A 12891-nucleotide genomic window follows, 5' to 3' on the forward strand; every position below is an offset into this window, starting at 1 on the left:
AAAAGAAAAAAACAAAGTACTAGAAGCTCCACACTCAAGTGCTGTCAGAATGTAATAGTTGCTCTGAAACTCAAATGTGTCATAAAGGCTTTAGAGGCATCAAGGCAAGAGGTATAATACATCACACAATGAAATATTGCACATCACTCCTTTTATTACACTGATCTGGAAAAAGACTGAGTAATTATGCTCAAAATAAGTATAGGGTCCATGTGGCAGAGCCAAGCAACTGGAACATGATTCAGAAACCAGACAGTGAAACACTTGCACAATTAAGAGGAATTTCACTGCCACAGAACAAGGCAGGAAGGGTTTAAGTAGAAACAGGAAGCATTCCTGTCCTCAGAGACCAAGAAGCTTTCCCATATTGGTGTGAGGAATGGCTTATCTTCTGATGACCACATGTGCGACTATTTCAACTGTCACTAAAAACCCTTATGTGTTTTTATTCAGTGTTTTTTTATAGCTATATATATATATATATGTATTTACCCTTTTTATTGTAAAAGTGAATATAACACAAAAAATGTAGTTCAGGATTGATCCCAACCATCTGGAGCCAGCACCTCTGGAGTCAGGAGGAAATAGCTGTTTTGAATTCACCATGCAGGACACTTTCACCTTCCACTGGAATGACTCAAGCCTTCTCAACAGTGACCTGATGATCAGAGCTTAGGACTGGGTCCTGGCTCACAATGAACTCTGGCTTCCTACTGGTCATACCATGGCAGGGTTCCTGCCTAACCACTATTCAAGCAGGTCCTTAGTAAACAAAGGACTAGGAAAAACTGGAATTACTGTCACTCAACCCTCCTAAATATAAAAGGAACCTTCCCTGGGCTCAGGCAGCAAACCTGCACCCCAAAGGTGCCATTCTGACTAGATTCTATGAAGGGAGTGGTGTAAGAGACAATGCTAACAATGAAAATGGGAGCTACTGGTCCCCATCTGCAGTTACCTACAACTTAAGATGTACAGATGTGGTCAGTGTGAGGTGCAAAGGAAGGAATGGGCAGGGAAGGTATTCTGAGGGGTAGCAGTTGGCCTGCTCTCCTTCACTTCTTGGCCTTGCCCTGGGCAGCCACAGCTTCCATGGCCTTACGCACGGTCTCTTCGTCCCCCAGGAACTGCATGGGCTTGATCGGCTTCAGGTTCTTGTCCAGTTCATAGACGATGGGAATACCAGTTGGCAGGTTCAGCTCCATGATGGCCTCTTCAGAGAGACCTGAAAACAGCCACCATGCTCATCAATGTGTACAAACACAGGTGTAAAAACCAAGGTGTAAAACTGTATCACCTTTTCACTGACAACTCTCAGTGACAAAGCATTTGGGCAGGAATTAGATCAAGACACTCTAAAATCTGATAGTAATTCTGCTCTGTAGAAATATCCATCCCTCAAGGAGTGACCCCAGGACCACCAATTTTTCAAGCAACTAAACTAAAAAAGGAAGACAATAGAAGGTACACAAGGTTCCTAGATGGGTCACCAGCAAATTACAGGAAAAGACTACTCTCCAGATCTACCAAAGTGAGCCCTCAAAGCCCACAGTGAGGGCTGGGAAGGTGGCTCAGTGGTAGAGCGCTTGCCTTGCATGCATGAGGCCCTGGGTTCGATGCCCCAGCACCACATAATCAAAAAGAAAAATGCCGGAAGTGGTACTGTGGCTCAAGTGGTAGAGCACTAGCCTTGAGCTGAAGGGCTGAGGGACAGCACCCAGGCCCAGAGTTCAGGCCTCACGACCGGACCCAAAAAAAAAAGCCCACAGTGAAGCAGGATTTATCTCAGACACCCTTACGTAGTCCATAACACATCTGCCAAAGCCTAGCCCTTCTGGGCTTCTAAGTTCTCAGGGGTGAAACAACTTAGGGTGTAAACTGAGAGATTTGTGAAGATGAGCCAGATTGTGACTAAAGATGTTACTAGTAGGTTTTGATTGGCAAACTTATGGGCATCTCAAACTTTTAGGTGTATTAATCACCTAGGAGATGGGTTAACAGGACCTGAGATTTTATATATAAAACATTCTCTCGAGAAGGTCCAACTGTCACAGCTCTGAAAACCATTTTGAGAAAAGTACAAGGTGTTTTTCCACTAGATGTCAACACAGACTGTCTTTGAGACTATTAGTATGTTAGCCCTTTTCTCCTTTGTATTAAGTCCCTGACTGATGGCAGTTCTGCTATTATCCTTAAGGGCCACTCTAAAAAATGAACATACCTTCCAGATGTTTGACTATGCCCCGGAGGCTATTTCCATGGGCTGCAATCAGAACTCTTTTCCCTTCTTTGATCTGGGGGACAATTTCTTCATTCCAGAAGGGCAGTGCTCTGGCAATAGTATCTTTCAGGCTCTCACAGGAGGGCAGCTGATCCTCAGTGAGGTCTGCGTACCTGCGATCCTAAGCAACAAAAAAAACTTTCAAGTTTGGCAACTATTAGTAGTTACATCAGTTAAATGATTTTCACAATGTATCAATTCCGCCATCATTCTCCCCAGAGTCCAGAATACAACTGAGAGCTTGGGAAGGAGATCATTATACTGGCCCCTCATTGCCCAGTTGGAAAGAAATATCATTAGAAAAGGAAAAATAGTTATACAAGCCTGGAGTCGGTGGCTCACATCTGTACTGTAATCCTAGCTACTCAGGAGGCTAAGATCTGAGGATCATGGTTCAAAGCCAGCCGGGGCAGGGAAGTCCCTGAGATTCTTATCTCCAATAAACCACCAGAAAACCAGAAGTGGTGCTGTGGCTCAAGTGGTAAAGCACTCACCTTGAGCTGAAGAGCTGAGGGATAGGGACCAGGCCTAGAGTTCAAGACCCATGAGGGACAAAAAAAAAAAAGCTGTGCAACAAGGTCATCCCCACTCACTTTTTCTTGTATTGGGGCTTGCAATCAGGGCCTAGGCGCTGTCCTGAGCTCTTTTTAAAATTTTTTTCGTTAGGCTGGGAAGATGGCTCAGTGGTAGAGTGCTTGCCTTGCATGCATGAGGCCCTGGGTTCAATTCCTTAGCACAATATAAGCAGAAAAAAGTTGGAAGTGGCACTGTGGCTCAAGTGGTAGAGCACTAGCCTTGAGCTGAAGACCTGAGGGACAGCGCCCAGGCCCAGAGTTCAGGCCCCAAGACCAACCAAAAAAAAAAAAATGTTGCAAAAGTGATATATAAAGAAGTTATAGTTACATAAGTCAGGTAAAGAATACATTTCTTTCTCCCCGCCCCTCCCCCCCCCCCCAGCTCTTCTGCTTAAGGCCACGGCTCTACCACTTGAACCACAGCTTTACTGGCTTTTTCTGGTTAACTGGAGAGAAGTCTCTTTGGACTTTTCCTGCCCTGGTTGGTTTTAAACCACAATCCTCAGATCTCAGCCTGTGTAGTTAGGATTATAGGCATAGCCACCAGTGCTTAGCTCACTTCTATTTGTGAGGTCAGTTTGGGAGGGATATGGATGGCTTTCATAAAATACGGTAATGGGGATATAAAGAAATTGTTCTCGGCTATACAACAAACTACATCTTCTAACAAGTGAGTCATTTCTTGGCAAAGGGAAAATTAATTATTTTACCATAAACTAGAAGCTTAGGGGCACTAGACATATATTACTAAAAGTTACAGGATGGGCTGGGAAGGTGGCTCAATGGTAGAGCGCTTGCCTTGCATGCATGAGGCCCTGGGTTCGATTCCTCAGCACCACATAAGCAAAAAGAAAAAAGCCGGAAGTGGCGCTGTGGCTCAAGTGGTAGAGCGCTAGCCTTGAGCTGAAGAGCTGAGGGACAGCACCCAGGCCCAGAGTTCAGGCCCCACGACCGGACCCAAAAAAAACATAAAAGTTACAGGAAAATGGTGAGACCCAAATTGTAACCCTCTGATCCTGGGTAGAATGGCTAAAGCTGAGTTTGCCCTTACCTTACTGATGTTGCTGTAGAAGGGATGGTCAGGCTCCATTGGAGGTGGTGGGACATCATAGGAGCGCCTCCAGATCTTCACCTGGGCCTCACCATGCTTGGCAGCAGTTTCTGCTTTATTGAGGCCAGTCAGACCCCCGTAGTGCCGCTCATTGAGGCGCCAAGTCCTCACCACTGGCAACCACATCTGGTCAATGGCGTCCAGCACTGTCCAGAGGGTCCTAATTGCTCTTTTCTGCACTGAGGTGAAGCAGATGTCAAATTCATAGCCAGCATCTAGAAAAAAAAAATTTTTTTTTGCCAGGCACCAGTGGCTCACACTTGTAATCCTAGCTACTTAGAGGGCTGAAATCAGGATCAGTGTGAAGTCAGCGCAGGCGGGAGAGTCCATGAGACTCATCTCCAATTAACTACCACAAAACCAGAAGTGGCACTGTGGCTCAAAGTGATAGAGCTCTAGCCTCTAGTGAAAAAGCTCAGGGCCAGCGCCCAGGCTGAGTTCAAGCCCCTTGACCAACAAAGACAAAAAAAAAAAAAAAGAAACTTTTTTTTTGTATAGGATGTGAACTCAGCTTTATGCTTGGCAAAAAGCCAACTCATCACCCATCATTTCTGGCTATCCCCATTTTCCTAATTCCTAAGGAAGATGTGTGTTTGAGGTAGAATCTTACTATATAGCCCTGGCTGGCCTGAAACCCATGATTCTTGAGCCTTAGCCTCAAATCCCTGGAATTACAGATGTACACTACCAGACCTGGCCATTGGTGTTTATATTAAATTGTCACTTCTAATATTTACTAGACTTCTAGTCTTGGCAAAGTGGGATTTAGGACTAGAGGTGAAAGTGCCTAGCAAGCCCTAGTACCACCAAAAAAGAAAATGGGATTTGTGTATATATGCTGCTACCAGAACTTGAACGCATTCTCTCAGCTTTCTTGCTCAAAGCTGATATTCTACTACCTCAGCCATGCCTCCAGTCCAGCCATTTTGCTGGGTGATTGGAGCTGTATCTCAGACTTTTCTGCCTGGGTTGGCTTTGAATAGAATTCCTCCAGGCCTTAGCCTCCTGATAAGATTAGGCCACCAGAGCCCGGCTTGGACTTTATAATACCAATACAGTAAGAGATCTTACAGCACTTTGATGAAATTGTTTCTCTGGGGCTGGGAAGGTTGCTCAGTGGTAGAGCGCTTGCCTTGCATGCCTGAGGCCCTGGGTTTGATTCCTCAGCACCACATAAGCAAAAAGAAAAAAGCCGGAAGTGGCGCTGTGGCTCAAGTGGTAGAACGCTAGCCTTGAGCTGAAGAGCTGAGGGACAGCACCCAGGCCCAGAGTTCAGGCCCCACGACCAGACCCTCCTCCCCAAAAAAAGAAATTATTTCTCTGTGAATGTAGCAATTCTTAGTTCCTCTTTAGTCAAAAGTACAGAACTAATTCCTCAGAGAAAAACACCTATTTATTAAGTTAAAGCAGAGTTAGATGCCATTCATTGAAGAGTAAATGCTGTGTACTGTCTGGTTCCTTTATAAACTCTCCAGTCTCTCCTCCCAACACAGTCTTTATTGAGCTGGGAGGGAAATCAAGTGGTATGTTGGCTCAACAAATAGTTTACAATGAACCAGTCTTATTTCAAGGATTATTCTCCCTCATGCATGGGTGAGATGGCCCTTTATGTAGTATGCCAGGAAAATATTCCTACTTTCTATACAACAGTACTGGCCCTCTTTAAAATTCAGCACAAAACCTCCCAGCTGTTACATACAGTTCACAATGCTTCATACATTAGCAACAGTAACTAATAAAATGTGAGATGAATTTTCTTGTCAAGAAAAGGATAGCTTGGAGAAAAAAAAAAAAGGATAGCTTGATTAATGACTAAAAAACTACTGCCACGGGGCTGGGAAGGTGGCTCAGTGGTAGAGCACTTGCCTTGCATGCCTGAGACCCTGGGTTCAATTCCTCAGCACCACATAAGCAAAAAGAAAAAAAGCCGGAAGTGGCGCTGTGGCTCAAGTGGTAGAGTGCTAGCCTTGAGCTGAAGAGCTGAGGGACAGCGCCCAGGCCCAGAGTTCAGGCCCCACGACCGCGACCCCCCCCCCCAAAAAAACAACAACTGCCACCCACAAAAGAAAAGGCATCCCTTCACTCAGCATGGGGAGAAGTCTGACTAGAATTGGCTATGGTTATTTCCCTACCAATCTTAAATGAAGAAATGGCTCCCCAACAAAAGGCTGAGTCACTAGAATAACCACAGTGCAAGCCTCAGTTCCTGTGATGAAAAGCTCCAGATTTCACTGCAATTATTTCTACTTGTAGTTGAGCTGTCCCCAGGGAGAAAAATAGTTCCGCTTAGGGCTTAAGAAAGAATACTATCAATTTATAATCTTAGCTACTCAGAAGGTTGAGATCTGAGGATCGCTATTAGAAGCCAGCCTGGGCAGTCCATGAGACTCCTTACCCATTTCTTAGTCAGAAATGGAGCCCAGAGCAAAATAAAATAGCTCAGGGACAATGTCTAGCCCCTAAATTCAAGTCCCAGGACTGGAATTAAAAAAAGAGAATGTGAACATCAAAAGGGTTAAGAACCTCTTTTGTGTGTTTGTATGTGTGTACATACATTAAGAGTTTTAAATCAGGGCCAGTGCTGTCCTTTAGCTTTTTTGCTCAAGGCTGTTCCTATACTACTGGAGCCACAACTCCACCTCCAGCTTTTTGGTGGTTAACTGGAGATAAGTCTCACGGATTTTCCTGCCTGAACTGGCTTTGAACCATGATCCTCACATCTCAGCCTCGTGATTAGCTAGGATTACATGTTAGTCACCATCACATGGCTAGAGCCTCTTCTAACTTTGTCCATTAACCCAAGTTTAGTAAGCAGTAAGGTAGACCAACAGTGTGGACTCCATTCTCCACACAGCATTCCTATTGTTCACAGCCTTAAAGTAACAGGGGAACTCAGTTCTCACTAGCTTACTCTGGAAATTAAGTTTAAAACTGTACAAATCCTACTATCAGGAGAAATAATTTATCTTATGTGTTTCATATTTCTAGATTATTCATAATGGACTTCATTGTTTAGCTTTTGCTTTTAATCTTTGGGGGGAGTGTGGGGGCCAGGGAACTTGCTCTGAACTTTCTGAATCACAGCTTCACTTCCAGCTTTTTGGTAGTTAACTGGAGTCTAGAACTTTCCTGCCTGGGATGGCTTCAAACTGTGCTCCTCAGATCTCAGCCTTCTGAGTAACTAGGACTTACAGGTATGAGCAACAGTTGTCTGGGTAGTCTTTTATTCTTTAATGTCATCTGTGACATCCATAGATTTTTTTTCTCAAGTTCTTTGAGAGGTTTGAACTCCTTTTTCTCTCTTTTTTGAGACAGTCTTGCAATGTAGATCAGCCTGGCCTTGAACCTTTAGTCTTCTTGCCTCAGCATCTCAGGTGCTGGAATTATAGGTGTATGCCACCATGCCTAGCCTTATACCTGATCTTCTAAAATGTAATACCAGTATTTATTTTAAAGTGAAATGTTAGTTTACATGTTAACCATATGATTGTGTTAACTAGAAGGCAGAGGCAATTTACATGGTCCTGGGCTAGGCATCGGCAAACCTTCCAGCTAGATAATTAAAGAAAATGGCCTCCTTTACCAGCACTTTCTTTTCTTTGGCCTCATGGTATGATTTTACCACAGGCCATCATCTCAAAACATTTTTTTTTGGGGGGGAGGGTCCGGTTGTTTAGCCTGAACTCTTGGCCTGGGCGCTGTCCCTCAGCTCTTCAGCTCAAGGCTAGTGCTCTACCACAGCACCACTTCCGGCTTTTTTCTTTTTGCTTATGTGGTGCTGAGGAATCGAACCCAGGGCCTCTAGCATGCAAGGCAAGCGCTCTACCACTGAGCCACCTTCCCAGCCCCCATCATCTCAAAACATTTACATACCACCTCAAGATTACATTTCCCAGGCTTTCCACGGCTTTACTTTATTTCAAAACGACATATAGTAAAAGAAAGAAGCAAAGGTCAATGCGGGGACACATCAAGCAAGCATCAATAGCCCTCTTGTATGGCTGCTGCTTTGTCCAGAGGTTAGAGCAGGGCAGGATCTGCCTTTAACATCTGTGGAGGTATCTGTCCATCTCAGTCCAGGGATTCTTTGAATTGCAGGAAGCGGGCAATGCTTCCATATTAGCATTCCAAAATCACAGACAGAATCAGCTCCGGGGACAAGCCTGGATAGGCAAACATTATCTCTGCCATTTATACCCTTTGACCAGCCTCTGTCCCTGGCCAAGACGCATGCCAGCTCTTCACACTGTTACCCCACCCAGAAGAAATAGGGCAAGGACGCTGGGCTAATATTAAGTAGACATGACCTTTGAAAAATCATCTTCCCAATCCTCATTCTTCCCAACTAAAACTGAGGCCCAAGAAGAGTTACTAAGGAGTAAGCCTGCTGTAGCATTAACTCAAATCATTCATTCAGCTGGGTGTTGGGTGCATTTTGTTCACATCATTTGTGACACGATGCCAGGCTCTCCACAGCATGCGGGATCTCTTGGGGCCAAGAGGCCTGTTAAAGGCCTCCAGCGCAGCCTGGTTTGCCCGCACTGCCCAGGGAACCAGTCTGTGGCCTTTTGCTTCGCTGGGATCTGCAGCCGCTGGCTGCAGATTGGTGCTGTAAGGCAGCGGGCATCATCCTCAGGAGCCCTAAGGGACCCCTGTGAAGGCCTGAGCGCCACAGGTGGCTCCATCCCGGGCATCCTGTCCCCAAGTTAGTAAATGTTCACACCACAAAGGGAAAATTTCGCCAAGCAGTGTCCCGAACCAGCTCCAGGGCTGCAGCGCGGCTTCCCGCGTTCTCTCCCCCGCTCAGCCCCACTCCCCTCTGTGACCTTGAGCAAGCGCACGCTCCATTCTGCGCCCATCTCCCCTACAGCAAACTAAACTGGAGACGCCGCGTAAGGCACCGGCCCTCTCCTACAGTGCTCGGGTGCAACCGGGGGGCCTCGAGCCAGCGCTGGGGCCCGGGGCACCGCCACCGCCACCGCCACCGGCCCGCCGCGTACCTCGCAGGGCCTGCCCGCCGCGCTTCGCCTCCTCGTGGCCCGCCGGACTCAGGTCTGCATCGTACCAGCCGCTAAAGCGGTTCTCCAGGTTCCAGGCACTCTCGCCGTGCCGGATCAGCACCAGTTTGTAGGCAGCCATGGCGGCGGGCTTGAGATGCAGCGCCGAATGAGAATGGCCGAGATTCCGGTTGCCTGCCTTCAATCCCCGGCCGCGCCTGCGCACTCACGTCCCCCCGCCCGACTCCCGCTCAGGTTCACGCCCAAATCTTTCCACTCGGTGGTGACCGCCCTCCGCTCCCCAGGTGTGCGCATGCGTCCCGGGCCCTAGCCGCGGCCGCCAAGGGAGAGGGGGCGCGTACTGGAGCGCTAATACGCATGCGCCCTCTGCCCTGGTCCCGCGTCCAGCGCGGCGGTCACGGAGCGCACGTAAGCACCGAAGACACGTGCGGCCGACTGCGCCCCAGCCTGCGCACCTTCTACAGCGGCTGCTGAGCCTCTCAGCGAGCCAAAATGGTCCTCATCTTTTGGGCCGCTCCTTGGCCCGCTAGCTCAGTGCCCCTATGCAGTTTGATTCATACCTATGCTTTGTATCTCGGGTAGGTCACAAACTTCCCAGTCCACTACGGGGGGAATCTCAGCACCCCATTTTTTCCCTTTAAAAATAGAATCAGCGGCCGTGACGGTGGCTCAGTGGTAGAGTGCTCCTCTCGCACGCATGAAGCCCTGGATACACGGAAAGGCCAGAGAGGCTCTGTGGGTCAGGTGGTAGAGTTCCATCCTTGAGCAAAAGAAGCTCAGGGACAGTGCCAAGGCCCTGAGTTCAAGCCCCAGGACGGGCAAAAAGTATAATGAGCCGGGCGCCAGCGGCTCGTGACAGTAAAATCCTAACTGCTTAGGAAGCTGAAATCTGAGGGTCACAGTGTTTATTCACATTAGCACTTAAAAAAAAAAATCTGCCGGGCGCTGGTGGCTCACGCCTGTAATCCTAGCTACTCAGGAGTCTGAGATCTGAGGATCACGGTTCAAAGCCAGCCCGGGCAGGAAAGACTGTGAGACTCCTATCTCCAATAAACCACCAGAAAACCGGAAGTGGCGCTGTAGCTCAAGTGGTAGAGCTCTCACCTTGAGCTGAAGAGCTGAGGGACAGCGCCCAGACCCAGAGTTCAAGCCCCAGGACCGACAAAAAAAAAAATCTTACTTCTACTGAACATAAGATATGTGGGCCTTGTAAAGCTCTAGGCACAAACAGGGAAGCATTCCCATCCTGAGAACAAAGCAGGTGGAGCGGCTCTGATTACTATGGGGTTTGGCACATCTATTATCTTCCCCACCCCACAAGCATCAGGATTCATTGCACAGCTCTTACCAAAGCACTGCCTTTTTTTTTTTTTTTTTTGTCAGTTGTGGGCCTGAACTCTGGGCCTGTCCCTCAGCTCTTCAGTTCAAGGCTAGTGCTCTACCACTTGAGCCACAGTACCACTCCAGGCTTTTTCTGTGTATGTGGTGCTGAGGAATTGAACTCAGGGCCTCATGCATTCAAGGCAAGCACTCTACCACTGAGCCACCTTCCCAGCCCAGCACTGCCCTTCTTCTCTGCCCTCCTTCTGCAGCAATTAGGGCCAAAAAGTTTGGATATGAAGTGTTCCCCCAAAAGATTCCTGCATTAAGAGCTTGGCACCAGTACAAGCAGTGTTCAGAGGGGAGAGTTTTGGGAAGTGACTGAATCATGAAGGTTCTCACTGCATTAATGGATTCATCCATCATCAATGGATTCAACTCGAATAGACTATTGAAAAGTGGTAGAAACTATCTAAGGAGGGGTCTAATTGGGAGAAGTGTATAATTGGTGACATCCCTGAAAAGATGGACCTTGTACCTGGTTCTTTCCTGTCTCCCTCTGCCTCCTGGATGCCATGAGGTGAGCACCACAGGTCCCATCATATGAGGATGCGTATTCCACACCTTCTTTGCGTTTATCCTAGGGCCAGGGATAATCATTGCTGTTGAGCTAAATCCAGGCTGGGCTCAGCTACCCCAAAACTCCTATAACTCTTTAGATTGAAAGTGTCCCCTTCATGGCTGGGCACCAGTGGCTCATGCCTGAAATCCTAGCTACTCAGGAGGCTGAGATCTGAGGATCATGGTTCAAAGCCAGCCAGGCAGGAAAGTCCATGAGACTCTTACCTCCAATAAACCACCAGAAAACCAAAAGTGGCACTGTGGCTCAAGTGGTAGAGTGCTTGGCTTGAGCTGAAGAGCTGAGGGACAGTGCCCAGGCCCAGAGTTCAAGCCCCACGATTGACCAAAAAAAAGAAAGAAAGAAAGAAAGGAAAAAGAAAAAGAAAGCCCCCTTTCTAAAGCTTAAGTCCTCCGGTTCTCTTAACTGCTTTCAAACAAGTGCATGAGCTGGGTCCTTGTGACTCAGACCTGTAATCCTAGACTCAGGAGGCTGAGATCTGAGGATCATGGTCTGAAGACAGTCTGTGCAGAAGAATCCCCATGAAACTCTTATTTCCAATTAACCACTCAAAAACTGGAAGTAGTGCTATAGCTCAAAGTAGCAGAGTACTAGCCTTGAGCAAAAATTGCTCAGGGACAGCACCCAGGCCTAGAGTTCAAGCCCTACAACCACTACCACCACCACCACTAACAACAACAAAACAACTGATGAGCTACAAAAAACTCAAGAGAAAGATAAATCAGTCACTGTGCTCTTATCCTCCACTGACCTTCCAGGACAAATGTCCTACCCTCAGTCTTCTTTCCATGTTTATTTTTGTCCTAGAGAAGAATATTCTATGAAGGTCCCAATTTAGAACAAATAGAGCAAACCAAGTTTTCTCAGGGGTGGGAGAAGGAATGATTACCATTCAGTCACCAGGACTCCTTGTGAAGATACCATATGTCTTCTCATGCAGAACCATTTTGCAAATTCATTGCCAGATGTTCACTTGGGAGAAGACAGGAATATGCCACAGAGGAGGAGAGACAAGCTGAGACCTTCTGACTCTGAGCTAGGGAAGGAACTATGTTTCCGAAGGGTTGAAGCTCATGCTCCATCTCAAGAATGCAGTCACCATTGAAGATAACCACAGCCAGAGCTGAAAAGAGCAAGAAGAAAGGTCAACAGTAGGTTTGTGGCTTCCTAAGGATTCCCTTGGCCTCAAAAACCATATTCAGACTGGAGTGTCTATCCAGATTTGGGATGAACCTTTTTCTCTGAATTGATAGCACTTACTTTGTCTGGGAAGAGTAGTAGGCACCAGGCCCTCTACTACTGGGCCCTAGTGTGAACCCATAATGATGGTAATATTCCTAGATGAGCAATACCCAAGCCTTTCTTGGACCCTCCTTTCTCTTGTCATTAACATAAAACTGTTTTCTCTTGCTCATGGCTGATGTTCCTAGCAGGCTTTGAATTGTACACTTTATTTTTTTATTTTATTTTATTTTTTTGGTCGGCCGTGGGGCTTGAACTCTGGGCCTGGGTGCTGTCCCTCAGCTCTTCAGCTCAAGGCGAGCGCTCTACCACTTGAGCTACAGCGCCACTTCCGGCTTTCTGGTGGCTTATTGGAGATAGAAGTCTCAAGGTTTCTCCTGCCCGGGCTGGCTTTGAACCGTGATCCTCAGATCTCAGGCTCCTGAGTACCTAGGATTACAGGCGTGAGCCACCAGTGCCCGGCTGAATTGTACACTTTAAATGGGTGAATTGAAGCTGAGCACTAGTGGCTCAGCTTACAATCTTAGGTACTCAGAAAGATGAGATGTGAGGATTATCGTTTGAAACCATCCCAGGCAGGAAAATCCATGAGACTACTAGCTCCAATCAACCAGCAAAAAGCCAAAAGTGGAGCTATGGTTCAAGTGTTAGAATGCCAGCCTTGAAGCTGGGTGCTAGTGGCTCATACCTGTAATCCTAGTTAC

The 12891-nt window shown here is 47.1% G+C and overlaps 1 protein-coding gene across 1 annotated transcript; it reads right to left on the reverse strand.

Moving 5' to 3' along the window:
• Positions 1-134: 134 nt before the first annotated feature.
• Positions 135-9223, reverse strand: Pgam1 (phosphoglycerate mutase 1). The gene is made up of 4 exons (XM_042689146.1): positions 8968-9223; positions 3908-4182; positions 2222-2402; positions 135-1225 (listed from the first exon to the last, which is right to left on the reverse strand). Exons 1-4 carry the CDS (start codon positions 9104-9106, stop codon positions 1056-1058), a joined length of 765 nt encoding a protein of 254 aa, XP_042545080.1. The 5' UTR covers positions 9107-9223; the 3' UTR covers positions 135-1055.
• Positions 9224-12891: the final 3668 nt, after the last annotated feature.

This window comes from Dipodomys spectabilis, unplaced genomic scaffold (assembly GCF_019054845.1).
Source record: "Dipodomys spectabilis isolate Male_0828 unplaced genomic scaffold, ASM1905484v1 ptg000125l, whole genome shotgun sequence".
In the NCBI taxonomy this organism is placed as follows: domain Eukaryota; kingdom Metazoa; phylum Chordata; class Mammalia; order Rodentia; family Heteromyidae; genus Dipodomys; species Dipodomys spectabilis.

Bases quoted from the DNA above. Each gene is read 5' to 3' on its own strand.
- Pgam1 (XM_042689146.1), bottom strand. From the start codon at position 9,106: ATGGCTGCCTACAAACTGGTGCTGATCCGGCACGGCGAGAGTGCCTGG. The intron at 2,403-3,907 runs GTAAGGGCAAAC...TTTGTTGCTTAG, and splicing joins TCTACAGCAACATCAGTAAG to GATCGCAGGTACGCAGACCT. The intron at 1,226-2,221 runs GTATGTTCATTT...GGCTGTTTTCAG, and splicing joins CATAGTCAAACATCTGGAAG to GTCTCTCTGAAGAGGCCATC.